Source organism: Lagopus muta, chromosome Z, assembly GCF_023343835.1.
Source record: "Lagopus muta isolate bLagMut1 chromosome Z, bLagMut1 primary, whole genome shotgun sequence".
NCBI classification, from domain to species: domain Eukaryota; kingdom Metazoa; phylum Chordata; class Aves; order Galliformes; family Phasianidae; genus Lagopus; species Lagopus muta.
The window spans coordinates 33,637,434-33,657,249 of NC_064472.1; the positions used below are offsets into that span (position 1 = coordinate 33,637,434).

The window sequence follows — 19,816 nt, forward strand, 5'->3', positions numbered from 1 at the left end:
GAATCTGCAGCAGAATCAGACAAAACTTGGTGAACTACTTTTCCACTTACTTTTTGTACGTAGGTGGCTCATGGTATTGCATGACTATTCTAGCACATACACAATATTTTCACTAATGATTGTCAAGGATTATGTGTAACATATCTCTTAACTACAAACTGTGTGCAAAGAATGTGGTACATGACCACATATGCATGAGTTTCTACTATTTGTTATCCTTGTCATGTTCTTTTTCAGTTCTGCCGATTAATCACCTAGGGAGTATCTGGGTGGGGTTTCTTGAGCCAGACTGTTAATCAACATGCTGAAATGTACCATCTGGTCAATGCATGCTGACCACAACTCAAGAGTCATCTCCAGTGTAGTCTAACATTCTGATCTGAAAAAGTATTGGACCATGTAGACGAATGCTTTGTGCTGAAGATGGCAAGAATTTGAGAGTCACCTTGCTTCTTTTTGAGTCACTTTTTCACATTAGTCCATCTTCTCAGTTATGCAAATGACTACCTCAGGATCTTGCAAAGAATTAATTGCATTTGCAGCTTCATTGAGCATCTGTGGGCACAGTCTTGATACTAAGCTAGATCTTGATTTGTAAACATCCAACAAACTTGAATTTCATCTTTAGATTGCCCTGAAAATAATGTATCCTATTTATTTCCATAGAAACTACAAAAGAGATAAAAATAACACATTTTGTTGAGCAAATTCTCGCCTACACAACACTGATTTAAAATAGTCACCATCATCAGCTAATTTGTACAGGTGAGCTGATCTAGATGCTCTTCATGTCACAGTGTAGCAACTATGCATGGCTATCCAAAATATGTCTTTCACATCACTGTCACCACTGCTGAAACCACAGTGCTGCTAACCCTAACCCTAACCCTAACCCTAACCCTAACCCTAACCCTAACCCTAACCCTAACCCTAACCCTAACCCTCACCCTCACCCTAACCCTAACCCTAACCCTAACCCTAACCCTAACCCTAACCCATTGCCTCACTGTGCTTGCATCCATAAATATTCAGCGAGAGTTAGTTAATGACTATGAGTACCATTTTTTCTGCATGGAGGAAGTCAATGACACATCTTTGCATTATATGCACTTCCATTTCAGACATCACTGTGTCAGACTGTCTCTCTGCTACCCTCTGTCTCACAGCAACAAAATGTAGTGGAATAGTGGTAGGAATGTTCAGCCTCTACTGCCATACCACTAATATTCACCTCTGTTATTGTGAACCAGTGACACAAAAATGGATGCAAACAGCAGCCCTTGTGCCACTAGCTATATTCCGTAATATTTCCTATTTTATCTTTCCATTGTGTAGGTTTCTGAAATCCTATCTTCAAATACGTCTGGTTTCCTACTTCGTTTACTGTCAACTATCATTATTGCTATGAGTTCATTTAGGAAAGTATTCAGACACAGATTCTAGCAGATATCCATTTAGTTAAGTAGTTTTGCCTGTAATTGTCTTCCTTCTTGTCTGTTAACATGGTAGCTGTCTTCTTCTCAAAGCCATAAACTTAGATGATTAGATAAAAAGATAAATAAAAATATGTATCAGTAATCTTTGCAGACACTTGTTCTTGTTCACAAGTGTTCTTGTTTCTAGATTTGAGTGATTAGAAGCCTCTTTAAAAAAACAAATTGCACTATTCCTATACAGTCAACTGGACAAGTTTAGAAGCTTGGCTTCGCTAGGAAGTTTTAGCAAATATTTTTTTTCATGATGTTACTTTGTCACTGTAACTTGATTAAACTCAGGGGTATTTTTTGATAGCAAGTCTTAAGTATTTCAAACATTTTTCAAAGTAAAGCAATTAGTAGCCATTAGCAAAACAGTACTTCTCAGAAGTATTTCTAAATATCAAGGAACAGGTCTGCAGATTTTTTCTTTATGTTTAAAGTGTATGTCTTTCAATGTTATTTTCCTTTGTTTTTACTTTATATTTAAAACAAAATCACTAAATTAAGTAACACCCTTCAGTAATTTTCTCTGAACACCAATAAACTAGAAGGCTCCTACCAGATGTTTTTGCTGAATTCTGAGTTTGTATTTTATGCCTTAAAATTATTCTCATGAAATTTCTCACCAGCTTCAGTAAATAGTTCTTGTGGAAACTCACTTCAGTCTTTTGTGTATGATGGAGAGAAATTTTGCTGCATGATTAGGTGTACAATGGACTTTAAATCTTCTGAAGGCGTTGAGTGCATTAGACCATTGAAGAAAAGTTAAAATTGCTGGTTGTCAACTTTTGCAAGGTTATTAGCAATCTTGGGTTTCCGAGTAGCTTTCTTTTCTATTTCTAGACGAGCTGAAAAGTCACAGAAAACTTTAAACTTGAAGATAAGACTCTGGGCCTATAAAAATTGGAGAAAAAAAATAGGCATAGTTGTTTGTAATGCATAGAGACTCATCACTCTGTAACCTTCAGAATGGAGATGCAGGGGTATAACAGAAAAATGGTTTCACATTCAGAAAGATTAAAAAGTGAAAATGAGTAGTTAGACCTATTGTGAAAGAAAGCAAGAGTTTTTATTTTCATTTCAAGTATAATTGGTTTTCTTTAGTTTAGCTTTATTCTTGAAAAAACACACACATAAAAAACAAAACCCCTCAAAAAAGACCACAACTACCTCTGTTTGATCTTTTCTAGAAAGTCTATGAGGAGAATTAAATACAATGAATCCACAGACACTGAAATGAGAAAAGCCCTAGCTTCCCTATGAAATGAGGGGAGATAGCCAGCAATTTCCAAACTCTGTTTTTCCAGTGTCTTTTCAAGATTTGATCTCTCTCTTTCCTCTCTCTCTCTTTTTTTAGTCTGAATTGAAAGCCCTTTTTTAGAACTAACATCTCTTTTTACAGACTTTATGCTTGACACTACAGTGTAATCTGTAATTTGTATCACTACTCAGAAAAATAGATTTGTACCTGGAAGCTAGAGAGTTTGAGCAGCCTCTTCAATTTTCAAACATTTTGTTTGATTTAGCACTTATCTTCCTAAAGTTTTCACCTGCATTTCTTACTACTTTGGGATTAATTTGTTTAACGGCCCTTGTCTCACTGAGGTTGGACATCAGCCATACCAGTGACCCATTGCAATTCTGTGTAATCTCCTCCTTTCCTGTGTCTTTTTTGGGGGAAGATAGAAGTAACAGCTACAGGATGCTTTCATGCATATGGCCAATCTTCTCCCAAGTAAATGCTGTAGATTGCACAGCTGCAATTCCTTAGCGGAAGCATATGAACCATGACCTACTGCCGATAGCTGCTTTGGGTTACATCATCCAACTAGTCCCCACCCACCACTGCAGCCAGCCAGCCAGAGGGACGCTGTTAACAGGCAGTCTTTCATTGACACTTCATGAATAAGCAGCTAGGGTCTGCTTAAGAGGAGCACAGTTGGCATCTTTTCCTCCTAAGAGACCCAGTGCTGGATATTCCCATGACAGAAATTCAGGGAAAAGAGAATGGATTACTTAAATATCTCCTTGTTGTTTTGGAATTGTACTGTCCTTTTGGCAATAGAGCTTTTTAGTTTTGCATTTTTTCCTTCTGTGCTACTAGAGTAGCAGATTACCTAAAAAGATAACCCTCTTCTTGCTGAAGGATTGAGGGAAAGTGCTGATGACAAATTCCCATTCCTCTTGAATTACATTCTTTTGCTTCCTATCAAAAGATGACTGCATACTTCTGTTTCTTGTCATCCTTAATTTATACTTCAACTCTCAGAAGGAATGATGTGCACTGTGCTGAGCACATGATTCTTCTCTGTCTTGCTGGTTTGAGATACGCTTCTATCATACAATCTGTTAGGCTGCCCTCAGAATGTGGTTTTACTTTCAGATTAGAAATTGAATGAGAAATCAAACAAATATGAGCTGACCAATGCCTTACTGCTGGATGGAAGGTCAGCAAAATTTCTCTGCAAATACAATAATATTAAATACATTTAAAGAAAAGCTGTTGAAAAGTTAAGTCATTTTTGAGAAGCATTTCCTGACAATGCCAGGTAATCTGAAACAATGGTCTCTTATTACAGAAGCAAATAAATTCTTCAGAACCAAAGGTTTTTTACTAGAAGAGAGGTCTCCCAAAATATTCAGCATTACTGCAATAGCTATGTGCAAAAGATAAGAAAAAGGATAAGAACTAAGCAGGCAGAGTAACTACATATCGTTGTTTGTCCTATACAAGTTACTAGTAGATTGTTTTGCATAAGTTACTTTTACAGATGATTTTTCATGTCAGCAAAGCTGCATTTAATATTTGAATCCAACTTTTTGATTTTCTATTCCACAAAGATATTTATAACTTTACAAAAAGTAGTAATAATAGCCCACCCAGCGAATAAAAAAACCAAAAACAACAAAAACCAAGCCAACCAAATAAACAAGCAAACAAAAAAAACCCCACAAAAAACAATAAAGAAAATTATTAAGTATACTATAAGGCATCAAACTGATGTGTTCTCATTTGAAAGACAACTAATAGCAATTTTGTCTATGCTGTCATAAAGAAAGGTTCCAGTACTTAAAAATCTATACACCTTCCCTTTACAGTTGACAAAGACTCCTGTACAGTTGACAAAGATTTATCCATCTATTGTACTTTCAAAATGACTCCAAATTAAACATTTATAAAATGTTATCCAGAAGCAACTACTTCCATTACTTTCTCTCCTTACTTCTTTTGGTAGGTTGTTGTTTTGTTTTGTTTTGTTTTGTTTTGTTTTGTTTTGTTTTCCTGCAAATTAAATAGAACAAGTCAGAAAACTAAATCCATAAGTCACTGTAATGTTTTTTAAATTAAAATATTCCTTAAAATAAAATGTGACAATCTAGCTTGAAACAAAGTAAGTAAATTTAGTTTATTTTAGATTTGGTTTGCATTTATTCAATGTATGTATTATTTTATCAAGGAAATTAATTCTGCAAATTGTTGCTTACTCCTCATTTAATGAGCTCTGGCTGGGTATGTCTATACAGATAAGGAGAATATCTCAGAAGATTTGTTTTTTGTATTTGGTTTCCAAAAGTCCTTTAAAGGTTTCTACATTTATTCCAAAGTTTGTCTGAGCCACCAGAATCTGCAAAATTTGGCTGGGAAATACTTGAAAATTTACAATATGACTTCTAGTATTTCCTGCCTCTTCTTGCTCTGGAAAGGCTGTAAGAACAGTCAGTCGGTCTTAATGGAGTTTCAGCACTTTTTTCTCCTGGGAGAAATGAAACTGATGGGAAAAACAGGAAACCAAATATCTGAGCGACTTCAAAACCATTTGTGGTTTTGGTTTTAGAAATATGAAGCTTTTTGTAGGTGGAGGCACACATTTATTTTTCTGAAGCAATTTACAAGCCCATAAAAAGTTCATCAAATCAATGACCGTTAGTTACTCCCTTCTAACCCACACAGAGTAGAGTTTAAATGATGTAAGTATTACAGTAGTATAGATAACAGTGTTTTGAGTAAAACCCAAGTGATCTGTACACTTAAGAACAAAACACTAAGTAGAATGTTGAGCAGTGTTTCAAATTTTTCCTGCTGCCACATGAATAACAGCTCTGGAACTGGGTCACCGTCAGGCAAAAGAGTAGTAGGGAAATCCATTTAATGCAACAGTGCAACTGGGAACAGAATTCTTATTGGAAAACACCTGTTTCTCCCATTATTTCAATAATAGAAATATACTCTAGTGATCATGTTTCTCATTTTATAAAATTAAAGTTATAGGAAGAAAGCTCTCTTTAGTTCTGCTAAATCTTGAAAGAGTGCTCACAGATGGCTGAGAATGTTTTAATAGCTGAGAAAATGCTTACGGGAGAGAGAATGTACAATTATCTAAGATGAATTAAGTGATGATTTCCCTGGTTCATGATATCCTGTAAATTCCTGCAGTGGTTTATATGGGAACTATTTTGAAAGTAATGCCTCCTATGTTATTACGTTGGCCAGCAATACCAGAGGTGGATGTTGGTGTTATGGCAGTAGAGGTTGAACCTTCCCACCAATGTTCTACTACATGTTGTTGCCGTGTGGCAGATTGAGGCAGGGAGACAGTCTGACGCAATGGTGTCCGAAATGGAAGTGTGTATGAAGCAAAGGTGTGGAATTGAAATCCTCCATGTGGTAAAAAAGGCACTTACTGACATTTAACAACATACGCTGAATATTTATGAAGAGAAAACAGTGGATGCGAGCAAGTGAGGTGGTGGGTGTTGCAGTTCAGAAGTGGCGACAGTGACTGTAGGTTACCTCCACCAGTACAGGTTTTTATGAGTCCAGCATTCAGGCTCTTGTTCATCACTGGCAGAAATGCATACTAATTAAAGGTGGTGGCTATGTTGAGAAATAATGAGAATTTTGCTTTTTCAAATAGCATTAGTGTGCTCTTTATATCTGATTTAGTTTCCATGGAAACAAATAGGAGGCATTACTTTTTGAAGCTACTGATGTTTAAGATGTTTTTCGAAGAAACACATCTCTGGGGTTAGAAAAAGGTGCCATTAATATTCATGTGTTGGATAAAATGCCTGCAGCATGCCAAGATTTTTTAGACAACTATCCTTAAAAAATTCTTTTCTGAAGTTTGCCAAATAGTTTTCTGAATTTTGTCCTATTCTTCAAAATTAATAATAAAAGTAATATATAACTGTACATATGAAATGATTTCTGCTTTTGTCTGATTAAAACTTTTGCCCAAAGAAGTAAAAAAAAGGGCCAAACTAAGGTAATTTCAAGGCCTTATGTCTGTTAAGACATAGATTGTTTTTTCTTTTATTTTTTTTCTCAGATGTATGCAGCATGGCTGAGGTACATTTATCAAAAGGAGGAATTGCTCCAGAACAGTTGTATATGCTTTTTTTTTTTTTTTTTTTTTTTTTTTTTTTAATCTTCTGGGAAAATCTCTTTTTATATATAAGAAAATAGAAGGTATTTCCAGAAGTCTTTAGTCTGGTCATCAACATGATCTACAACTTCATTTTTCACTGTTTGAGTTTCAAATTCAGTTTCTGAATTACTTTTTTTTCTTGCCACCAGTCCTCCTGGAGAGGTTGTTGCAGAATAAACCCCACTTGATATTAAGAAAGGACTGTGCAAAATAACTTAATGTGTCAAGACAAGAATTGCTTGTTCAATTCCCGGCTTTCATACTGGAATGAAATCAATTTCTATCTTTAACAGAGCATATACTCAAATAGGACAGAAGCAAATGTCAACAAATTCCTTTGTGTTGCACAGAGCATGGACAAACTTGAGAAGGAAGAAAGATTCCAATACTTAATTTTTAGGAATTGAGTAATGAAAGTTAATAATGCAAATAAATAAAAGAATAATCCAATGGAATGGATGTACATGGAGTATATACTAATTTTTGTTTCATGTCTGGATTTTATATTTAGGCAGATACATTTATGTACTGACTAGACAGCTTTAAATGATTTTAAAAGATTTACCATGACTACATTTCTACTTAGGTTTACAGTGATTAATTTTCAGTGTGTTTCCACTTCTTCATAATTTGCAATTGTAATTGTAATTAACTATTTTATAATCATTATAAGCAAAAAATGATGACATCTAGTACTATTATGTTCATTCAAGCATCTCCTTCATCTGTGATTCAGAAAACTGTCTAAACAAACAGTGGTGTGATGAAGTACGGTCCTATTTGTTCTCATTTAACCTTAGTCTTACTTAACTGTGAAACAAATCTGAAGGTAATTCTTAATCTTCATGTTTGCTCTTTAGAAACCAAATGAAAGCAATTTCTTCATTTTACACAGATTTAATCAATGCTATGACTGAGCAAATTTTAGTGTGATATAATAATTGTTTTGCTGTCTGGCTGTGGGTTATTCATAAGCAGATCTGTTCACAGGATGTCATTCAGGTTTTGAATTGCACGGTTTCACCACAGAATCTCACACTTACTGATTTTGTCTCTTGGTTTACTGTTTAATAAGATGCTGGGGAAAAAACCCTAAATTTAAAGTTTAACAGAGCATTGTTTAGACATTTCAATGGATCATTAAAGCTGGGATTCATTTACTTGGAAGAAGAAAGGGAAGGACCATACATGGCCATCAGCAATCTTTAGGAACACTTTTTGTGAAACTGACAAAGCATTGTTTAGAATACTACTGGAGTAAGAACAAACAGAATTGCGAAGATTGTCAAATCAAATTTACAAAAGTTGTTTAACGAATATATTTTGAGAGTTTGATTAGCTTTTATAACTACCAGTGAACAAAATTTCAGTAGACAATGTAAAAATGAAATTCTGAACAATCTCTTTGAGCCAGTTGGAAACTTATATGTAAGGGAAAACTTGCACTCAGTTACATTAAGGATGAAAAAAAGGTTCTTCTATTAAATGAGCAAATTAGTGAAAATTGAACAATTTTGAACCTAGTAAGCAGTCTCTTGTAAATTCTCTGCCTTTCCTGTAATTTATTTTGTTTTATGAAAAGCATTTGTGCAGAATATTAATTAAAGATGTTTTTCAAATAGCATAGTTTGCATGAAAGACAGCTGTGTATCTCATTGCAGATGATTTTGATCCTTTAAGGTTTCTGACAGAGAAGAAGCCATAAACATGTAAAAGAAGACATCTCCAAAAACCATTCAGCTCCCAATTTAATGTGTAAAGATTTGAGAGAAGTTAGAAATTCTGTTTACAAGAGACTGAAACAACGGATTTCATTGTTGAAGTGAGAAAGATTTGGTATACAAAATATGAAGAGAGAAAAAAAGCAAAACTTCAACTCTATAAGAATAGAGAAATTTAAAAAGCCCAGCTCTAATATGCCCATTCTATTCAGGATTAAAAGGCTATTACAACTGTTAAAACTAGTTTTACTACTGGCAGAAAACATTAAAAATCTAAATATATATATATATATATATACAGGATACGTATATATATATATAAATACAGGATATAAAATCCAATGTAAATAAAAAGACTTTATGAATCTTACAATGCAAGGACAACTAGAAGGATTCATGCAAAATCTTGGTCCATGAATATACTCATTCTTGAACTTCTCTTATAATTTTTTTTAATATTTCAAAAATATGAGAAAATGTTGGCTTCTCTTTCAGCATTGGGTAAGATGTACAAAAGCTTATTGGTCTGATAATAAAATAAAAACAAAGCCAATCAGTGCATTGATGGAAGCAATGATATTTTAGCTAGCGAGTAAAGAAAAAACATATTCATAGAATTTTTAATGTCTAATCACAAATAAATGAAATAATTACAACCTATCTGATTGAATTGCAGATGAGTTCATATAATGTTACTACTGTTTACTAATTCCACTGTCAGCTGTTTGAAGCGTCTAGCTAGCTGTATGATTTGCTTAACAGAAATTACTATATATGTAATTACTCACCACTAGGTTTCTTGAAGGACATTCATGAAGTTCTAATCTCTAATAAAGGTGGTCAGAGTTACAACAGTATTACAGGACTGTAAAGAAAAAGTGTTGCCTAAGGTTGCCCACTCTAAAAAGACTAATATTGTGACAATTGCAATTATTTTTCATTCATCATTATAGATGTACAATAAAATAAACATTCCATTGGCAGTACTTGAACTCTGTGTGTTGGTGGTTTCAGTTGAAATCCACAGTGTTAGATGAAATTGTTTTCTACAGAGTTCATTATTATGTAATGAAGTTCAGCAATCACTAAGCAAAATGCACAATGTTGCTTCTTAACCTTCAAGTTCATTGATGTTCACTGTTCATCGGTTTCAAAAGCCTAACATGCTAGTACTGAAGAAAATGTGAAAGTAATCATTGTGAAAACTTATTTTCACAAGAAAAATATTGTGTACAAGGGTCCCAGTAAATTGATATTTTGGAGAACTCGCCAGTGATTCCTCTTCAACAACTTTGTAGTCAAAGTTGAGAGAAGAAACCTAGAGGATTCTGTAACTGAGCTTAAATAGAAACTTTCTGAGCATAGATAAGAGTAAAGAAAGAAAAAAACAACTTTAAATGATTTGATCTCTAAACAGGGTTAACTCATTTCATTATTTCGTATATATATACACTTTTGAATAGTTGTTTTGTTTTGAGAGAAAGTCAGATAAGATCAGATATACTGATTTTTCACATTTACAAGCTACTTCATAATTTTAAAAATGGTACTGCTGATGTCAACTAAGTGAGGCAAAGGAAGAAATGGTAGAAAACAGATTCATATAGCAAAATGTGTATCTGTTTTCTAGTATTTCAAGCAATGGTATTATTTGAAATATTTAGAAAAATAATGTCTTGAATAGAATCTGGCCTAAACTACAGTGTGATTGCTTTAAAAAATAACCTGTTTGAGGAACAAAAGCCATACCCAAATATATTCAAATATTTTCTTACTATGCAGTAAATGAGAAACTAGATCGTGTTCTCCAAAAAATGTTATTTTTCTGTTCATGACATTACCTTTCAACTGTGCATTTTGTCATAACTACTGCTAAGACTCAAATAAGCAGGATTTAAAAGGATTTGTATACCTTTGATTTGTTTGATTCTTTGTGACTTCACCCTCTATTCTCTCACAGTCTGGCCCTTCCCTTCCCTTCCCTTCCCTTCCCTTCCCTTCCCTTCCCTTCCCTTCCCTTCCCTTCCCTTCCCTTCCCTTCCCTTCCCTTCCCTTCCCTTCCCTTCCCTTCCCTTCCCTTCCCTTCCCTTCCCTTCCCTTCCCTTCCCTTCCCTTCCCTTCCCTTCCCTTCCCTTCCCTTCCCTTCCCTTCCCTTCCCTTCCCTTCCCTTCCCTTCCCCTCCTTTTCTTCTTCTTTTCCTCCTCCTTTGTCTCCTTCCTCCACCTACTTTTATTATTTATTTGTTTGTTTGTTTGTTGCCAAGATTGCTTGGCAGCAGGAGAATTGGTGTGTTTTTGTACATACTGCGTTTTTGCCACTCCATTTAATGGGGCCATATTGGCTTTCTCCCTTGTTGGTACACAGTGGGTCAAGTGTAGGCGTGTGTATGCTTTACAAATTTATCCCCATCATTGCTAATGTCTGTCCAAGATGTTAATAGCTGGTGGTTTTGTTTAACAGACACTTCATGCTGTAATTCTTGAGTGCAAATCACTTTTTGTTTCTTTTGTTCATTTATAATGAGAGACTGAAATGGAGCTTAAATAATTCCTTTAATGAATACATTAACCAGACTCATCTATTGTGGCTGTTTAAGGACTGAAAATAATTAGCACAAAGCCACATTTCCTTCACAGAGCTTTATAAAGAAGTCAGGGCATTCCCATTAAGATAATCATGAATTCAGTCTCTGTGGAAAGAAGGGGAAGAAAGAGAAGAGATTAAATATATTTCAAGACAAGCAAAAAGATTTCTGGTGGGAACATTTCACTGTTGAATAAAACATTCCCTTGGGAAATAATTTGCAGTTTGGGTTTGAATTTTGAGGCACTTTGTGAATACCTTTAGAGAAGCTAAATAGGAACCTCCTTTTCTCTTTCAAATTTCTAAACCTACAGAACCACTACAAACAGTAGCTAGTTTCCTAAGAGACAGACTGTTAATTCAGAAACAATAATATCTGCGGAGATTGGAAAGTCTGGTGCCAGAAAGCACTATTGTTGATATTCAGCTCTCGGGACGACCTTGTTTTCAAAAGGGCTAAAGATTTTTTATTTTCTTTTTACCTCTGTCTTCTGTTCCCCAGAAAATGTAATTTTATTTTCAGATATCTGAAGAAGACATTGCAGTGCTGAAAAAATGGTAGTTTATGTCTAACTTCATTTGCAAATTTAGACAACACTTTTGCCCATTTGTAAGACAATTGACAAGAAGAGGACAAAACAGTAAGAAGCAAGAGCTGTAAGACATGAAGTAGCAACCAGAAAAAGCTGGAAATCCAATCTTTATGAGTTGTTTTCAAAGAAAACCCCAATTATATGAAAAAAGAAAACTGCACTTCAAAGCAGACCAATGGGTAGGATAAATTCTACTGATACTAGTTAGATTGGATCTAGAAGAGTCTCCTCTATCTTCAGCAGAGATACTTTCTTCCAAGTGTAGCAAAGTATCACATGAAAGAGAGAGGAAAACATTAATACTACCCCCAATATTGGATGTCTTACAAGCTTAATATTTGCTGTGAATGCATGAGTAATCTGTATCACCATCATCTGAGCTTCCTCCTGACTTTTCACAAGTTGTTAAGTCTATATAGTAACACTCCGGCAGGTGTCTGTCCAGCATGTCAGTAATAAAGATGCTCATGAGAAAGTGGTTTAATCCCATGGGTACACTTCTCATTGTGATATAGGGTCACTGGGAACATAAACATTGCCCTTTTCACCTGTGACAGGTTTATTACAACCTTTTTCCCTTTCCTTCATTCTTGTTGCAGTGACCTAGAAATGAAAAAAATGGAAAAAGTCTTATCATCACCAAAAACAAAACAAAACAAAACAAAACTTTTTTTTTTTTTTTTGCAGTTTTATTTACTTTTGTTACTTTGACAAGAAAACGAGAAAACAGGAAAACAAGAAAACAATTATTTGAACTGAATCAAAGCAAAACTAAATTTTAAAGAAAGGACGTTTTTCAGGGGCAGAACGATCATCTTCATGGCTCCAGTCCAGCCTTTAAGGTTTCAACTGGTGAAAGAGAAAGAAAAGTCCAAGCTGAAGTTATATTCAGCCTGTGCCTAAAAGTCAGATTTCTTGTTCTGTAGTCTACCTTACTTGCCAAATCACATTAACCATGATTGTCTGATTTAAACCATGAGATAATTTAATGACAGTAATGTCTTCAAATTGTCAACTTGATTAGAAATACATTGACAGGGACTCTGATTACTTGGTCCTGCATATTTCTCCATGAGGAACTAGAAAGCCTTGAAAATTCTGAACATTTATGAATAGCCAATTTAATATTGTGCAATGTACAGTACAGAAAAGCAGCATTTTCAGATCATCAGTTTCTGATGTCTCCAGTTAAACAGGATAATATTGCTTGTTGAATGTATTCCTGTGAGAAAAATGTTGTGATCAGACTCAATAAATTCCCAGAAGGAAACTTATAGAATAGATTTCAAATTGTGCATAACTTTCTGGCTTGCCATGTAAGAATAAGGAGTGTTCAGAATGATTAACAGTGACAGAGTTGTTCTGTGAGATCTCTGCATGTTTTTAATTTTTACATGGACTTTGGTACAAAGACAAAACAGCTTTCAAAATTCAGATTCAGAGCTGGACCATAACTGCTTCTAAATTTGGGTCAGGGTATTGGGCTCGTGCCCATCTCTGTTCAACCAAATTCTTCATTGGACAATAAAGAAAAAGAAAACTGGATAAATACAGTAGAAAAGAACACAGAAGATTAAGTACAGCAATAGTAATTCTTTTGTTTCATAACTCTAACTTTTCTTGAGGAATCAGGGGTACTAAGCAAGTTTGTTTGATAGCTAGCAGCTATTTAGAAAAACTTGGTATTCTAGGCAACTTTTTTTCTTGATTATGCTTTTTGCAAGGTCAAGAAAGACTATAAACCTCTTATCTTTTAAGTCTCATGTAAAAATGTGGCTGAGTGTCAGGCTGCTCTTCCTTTGTGTGGTTTTCTCAGTTCTGAGGGAGGTCTGAGTTGCCCAGTTGCCTATGTTTCAGGACTGTCTTCTACAGATATTCTGTGCATCAACTGAAGGAATAGGCTGTGTTACAATGATAATAGGTTTCCTGAGAGAATGAAACTATTATATATATATATATATATATATAGTTTTAAAAAAGCTTAAGGAATGGAAAATGGTCTTTCTAGATATTAATCCAATTTACTGATTCTCAAATAAATTAATTCCATCTCTCAGTCAAAATCACCATCCTCTACGAGGTCTAAATTTCGTTAGCCACTGTATGGATTGCAATTATACACTGCACCTGGGAAGAACTACTGTTCAAAGATGCAATACATATGTTATAAAATTAAGAAGAGAAGAACAATTTTAAAAGACTATATACTTCCCAGTTCTCTCCTTTTTTCAAGATTTAATTTTTTGCTGAGCAAAATAACGAATTCTTGTTTTCATTATTGCTTTTCTTGGTTTTTATTTCTCATCTTCCTTCATCTTCAGTTTCTAAAAGTATTTATTCTTCTCTCTTATTCTGTGTATTCTTTCTGTTCAGTGCCTCTGGTATCCACTTCCCTAACATGTAATTATTAGCAAATAAACATGAATATAAATGTGATATAAGACTTAAAAGCTAACAGTATTCTACTGAGATTTTTGATATTGCAAACACATCCTTTAGAAAGTCTTTATTTTTTTAATTTATAACTAAGGAAGATTATGCAATAGGGAAGCAGGTATGATTTCTTCTTGTAAGCCATTTAGAAATTGTTTAAAAATTGGAGGCTCTCTCTCTTGGAAGGAGAAGATTTTGCAAAATCTTGAGTTTATTTACATAGGAACAAAATAAACAGTGTAGGAAGATGAATCACTGATAACAAATCACTTTTCTTACATTGTCTGTTATCTCAATTCTAAAACAAGAAGCATAGAATTTTAAGAAACCTCACTCAATCAATATTACCATCACATTTGCTTATCTTAAAATCACAAGTAGGGAGTGATACTTCTAAGTGAAATAAAACCATAGATTTTTGTTTGTGAAATAAATTTTATCACTGAGCATTTCTTGTCCCTTCTAGGGTTTTATTTATTTATTTATTTATTAATGAAAAATGAACTATTTCAGGGACACATTTCATCCATAAATTTCATTACGAAAACAATATGTAGCAAGGCTTCTTTCCCTTCTTGGCATTGCTTCTTTTTTTTTTTCTTTTTTTTTTTCTTTTTTTTTTCTTTTTTTTTTTTCTTTATTATTATTATTATTATTATTATTATTATTATTATGTTTTTTTTCCTTTTTTTTTCTCTAACACTGCAAAGGATTTCCATTGACATAACTCAGTAATATGAGCATATTATCAGCATGTCTCTCAATATTATTCAGAAAAAGGAAGGCTAAGTATGAATTTTAAAACCCCAACTTGTAAAATTCCATTTCTCTTATGGAAATATCTTTAGTTAGTTAGTTAGTTGAAAATTACAACAGAGAAGCTCAAAACTACCAAAATAATGGGATGCCCTATATACTACTAGACATGTGGCTTTATATCAAAGGCAAAACCAGCATATAATTTAGTTTCGAGGACTCCTAGTTCTTCCCATTACCCACTTCATAACGAGGTATTCCCATCTCCCACATTAATTTTATTCGTTCGTCTCCTTCTAGTTTTGCCATTATAGCTGCATGGACTCTGATCTCACTTCCCAGATGGCAGGGAGTATTGCCTCCTCCCATAAAGCAATATCAACTCACTTGCAGGGAGTAGCAAATCTGTACTTCATCCTTCCCTTGGACACTATGTATAATATTTGTGGTACTCCCAAGCCCTTCTTTTTCTCTTTTTCTGGTGTTTTCTGCTAGGATACCTGGAACCAGGATAAATATGGTATCTGGTTTCACACAGGTGTGAACAAAAGGAAAAAATCATAATAAAGGATAAAAACAATAGAGCATGAGGTTTCTTCTTAGCAAAATAAAATTAGTAAAGCAGCACTAGTAAGTAAAAACTACAGTTCATATTTAAGTCTTGTGCTTATCTTAAATATATGCAGAAATACTATATCTAACATTCATGATTAAACGTTCTTGTTCTTTAGATGGAGAAACAAAGATTTCCAGAAACTCCACTGTTGTCCTTTACTAGTGTGTCAATATTGCTGTGCAGAAATATAAGCCAGTATCTAAAATAAAAAATGCATTTATGACTGTTACACGTGGCTAATTCACACCAGAGTTGCAGTCTTCATTGTAAAAAAAATACGAAATATTCTTAGTTGCCAATTCTGATAAAACAAATTATTCTTTCAAGCTGAATTGCCTTCAATTATGTTGTGAAATGATAAAAACTGAAAAATTTATTAGAATTGCTCTTGGCAATATGTATCATTTGTTAGTAGGCTTTATGAATATTTCACATGTAGTGGAAATAATTTCACTCAACTTAATAGACGTAAGAGCTTGCACTAATAGAGAAAAAGATATCCTTGCAATTTCACTCTTTTTAAAGAGGAAAAAAAAAAAAAAAAGGTGTTCATCCATTACTTGATGAGGACCGTCACCTACAAAATAGGGACACAAACAAATGAGAACTCTTCATCACCTCTGTCATAATGTTGGTGATGAGGTCTGGGGCTCCCAGAGCCTGGAACTGGAGGATGAGGACTGCAGTAATGATTAACTCCCAACCAATCCTGAATTTGTGCAGGATTTGCTGCTCCAGCTGATTGTATATGTTTGTGGACCCCACTAGAATTAATCCCGGGATACTCAAAGAGATGGCTGACATCACTGGGAGACCTCTCTCAATTATTTTTTGAACTGAGACTGTCAACTGAAAGCTGGCAAATACTGTCACAAGAAGAGTAAGAAAAGAGATTCTGGTAATTACAGGCCTTTCAGCCTCACTTCAGCACCTGGCAATAGTGTGGAAGCTATTCTGGGAGTTACTGAAGAACACCTTAAAGACAGTGTAGTCATTGGTCACAGCAAACACAAGTTCACAAGGAGAAACTGTTTAACAAATTTCATTTCTATTTGTGATGAGGTTACACACTTGACTGATCAAGACAAACAAGTAGATAGAATTTTTTCGCATTTCAGCAAAGCTTTTGATACTGCTTCTCACATCATACTTCAGGACAAAATGTCCAGTATACAGCTAGACAAAAAACACAATGTGATGGGTGAACAACTGACTGATGGTTAGAGCTCAAAGTTTTAGGGTAAATGATGTTACCTTAGGCCAGCAGCCAGTCGCTAGTGGGCTTCTTCAGGGCTCCATTTTAGGGCTGTTTCTTGTCAATGTTTTTAGAAGGGATTTGGTTACAGCATTTGAAGGTACACTAAATTTGCAAATGTCACTAAATTGGGAGAAGCTGTTGACTACTTCAAGAGTAGACAGGCCTTGCAGAGAGATCTTGACAAAGGGGAGGGCTAAGGAATCACCATCTGATGTTTAATAAGAACAGGTTTTGCACCTGGAATAGGGCAACCCTGCATTTATTTATGGAATGGGGAAAAGGACACAAGAGAGCAGCAGCACTGAAATATTAGTTCTAACTTTTTAAGATAATGTGATCAATCTGGTGGACAAAGATTATCTATCCTGGAAAAATATAAATACACTCTAAGTATTTATTTCTGTAAATATGGAAATTTGTTTCATGAAAGAGAAATTAAGTTAACTGCATTATAGGCTATTGCTAAAAGAAATAAATAGCAACATATTTAACAAGGAGAATATCCTACAAATGATAGTTATTAAATTCTTTCTTGGCTTCCTTTAAATGCCTTTCTTTTCATTAATATCAGTGCTGACTTCTTAGATTGTGTTTAATAATAGAATGCAAAATATCAATAATGGATGTTTTAGTTTTACATCCTCATTTATTTAGAGATAGCATCGATGGCAGAACTGAAACATTGCTTTGCCTAATATCATGTTTTGCTGCTAGGTTTGTGGAGACCAAAGCCAAGGAGCAGTTTTCCTACGTGAATTTACACTGATTCGAAGAGAAAGTCTACATGATGATTTCCTGTCTGATTTGCTGAATAACCACAGAACTGAAGATCCGGTAGGATTTAACTATTGTTCTAAAAAATTGTTCAAAAATATCTGCAAGAATATAGATTTTGCAAAGGATACTCTATCATCTTATTAAAAACAAAACAAAACAAAACAAAACAAAACAAAACAAAACAAAACAAAACACCACTACAAGTTTGGTTTATAAAGAAGAAATGCAACATTGAAAATATTGGAAATGTCACATTCATAGCAAAGTTATCAAATACAAATGAAATTCTTTTAGGGAGACATGTTTCCAAAAGAAACTCAGATTGTCCTGTTGATTTCAAATGAAAGTATTTCTCATTTAGAACTTTGTCAACTTCATTTTCTACTGTAATTTGACTTGCCCATTCAAAGTGAGTTTATATGTTATTAAATTTTGAATGAGTAAAGTTAAATCCATAAGTTATTTAAGAGATAAATTATCCTTTAAAAACATTTATTTTATAAAATGTACCGTGGAAGGTAACAAAAAGCTAAAGCAGCTTCATGAAAAATGATGCATGAAAAAGAATGTTGCACTCTCTTCTATCTATGGCAAAAATATGTTTTTCAAGTCTGAAGAATTTCAGAATTCCCTGGATATTGTTGAAGAAAAGAACATGGGCAAAGCTGAGAAACATAAACTTAATGGTGCTTTAGTATGAAATAAAGTAAGTCAGCTGACTTAAAACTGCTGTAAATGTATAGGTCTAATATACTGAAGGTTTGTTTTTTTATGGTGTTCAACACACTGTGGTGGTGTGTTAGTTTCATAGTTCTGTGAACTGCTGATGTATTTTAAGGATTAAAGTTCAAAATAAAAACTGTGAAACAGGAAGAGCATTCTAATATATAGAATAATTTAATGTTGATACAGCCTTGCTTACTGACTTTCTAATCAACATTTTTCCATAGCCCTAGAGAGCACTTCCCAAAGTTACCTTTTTCAGTGCATGACTTAACATTAGCCAGTTATCACTGGAAGCAAGCACAGCTAGGACTTTGGAAGGATGAGATAGATGTCTTTTGATAAGTCTTGTTGCTCAGGTCAAAGAATGTAGTTAACAAAGGGAGTGAAACCATTAAACAGTCCACTGTGTGTGTGCTAATTCATCTGCTCTAAGACAGGCTGTCCTTAGTTCTTTACAAACTCTTCAAAGAGTTTTCACATCAGGCAAAACCAACACTTTCTCCTTTAACTGCGGGTAATTATATGACATTTTGGAGTTGCATCAAGCTACTGATTTACTGCCAAGACTGAAATAAAGATTTACTGAACAGAGGGTGCTGGTCTTCCACTACTTTTATCTGCGCACTAAGGGGGTATAGCTGATGTTGTTGTCCATTGAAACCATTCATTCTCTGTGGTAAACACTATTTTATTGCAGTTGTGTCAGTACCAGTGAACTGATGTGCTCTTTCCCGTTTGGTGCTAGTCTTCTGCCTGTTTATAAATGTGTCATGATTGTGTTCACATAAGTGGAAAGTAAATTGAAAACTATTCTCAGATTTTATTTCAAGGTAGTGTTCTTTTTAATTTCACAAGGATGCTGTGTCATTCCTGTGACCATCTTTCCATGCAGACAGGTATGTATGAAAACACAATGAAGTTAAAAGAATGTTGCAAAGAAAAGGTGACATGCTGTCTTCATCTAGGTATAATTTGGAGAAGTTTTAATGCAATCTAATTACTTTGAGATACCTTATTTCACTATATAAGCATATAATGTATTCTCTGCATGATCGATTCAGTCAGAAATTGATAAAAAGTTCTGAAGTATCTCTTTAGTATTTTGCCTGACATATTTTGAGTGTACACAGACTTGTTCACTCTATGCTACATGGATTTGTTTCAAAGACAGATATTAATTTCAAGAAAAGTATTTTTGTTTAATTTATATAGCCATTTCTTAAGTATCAGTGAATTTATTTTCATATCAATTTTTCATATCACTATTTTCATATCAATTCATAATCTATACAAGATATTTTACAGCTGGATTCAAAGGCTTACAGACATTAAAACCAAAACCAGTACTTTCCTTGAGTTCATTTTCTGTGACACAAAGTTTTATTTTATTCAATTCATTTTTCACTACATAACCAGCAAGATTCAGAATTTTCACCTCAGATATAA

General features: G+C 34.1%; 1 protein-coding gene across 1 annotated transcript in view; it reads left to right on the forward strand.

The window, feature by feature from the left end:
* Positions 1-19,816, forward strand: part of ADAMTSL1 (ADAMTS like 1) — a 405,621-nt gene that overhangs the window by 81,096 nt on the left and 304,709 nt on the right. Inside the window, exon 2 of the mRNA XM_048931906.1 lies at positions 17,582-17,701. Within this exon, the coding sequence (XP_048787863.1) occupies positions 17,582-17,701 (120 nt within the window). The remainder of the gene's footprint in view (positions 1-17,581; positions 17,702-19,816) is intronic.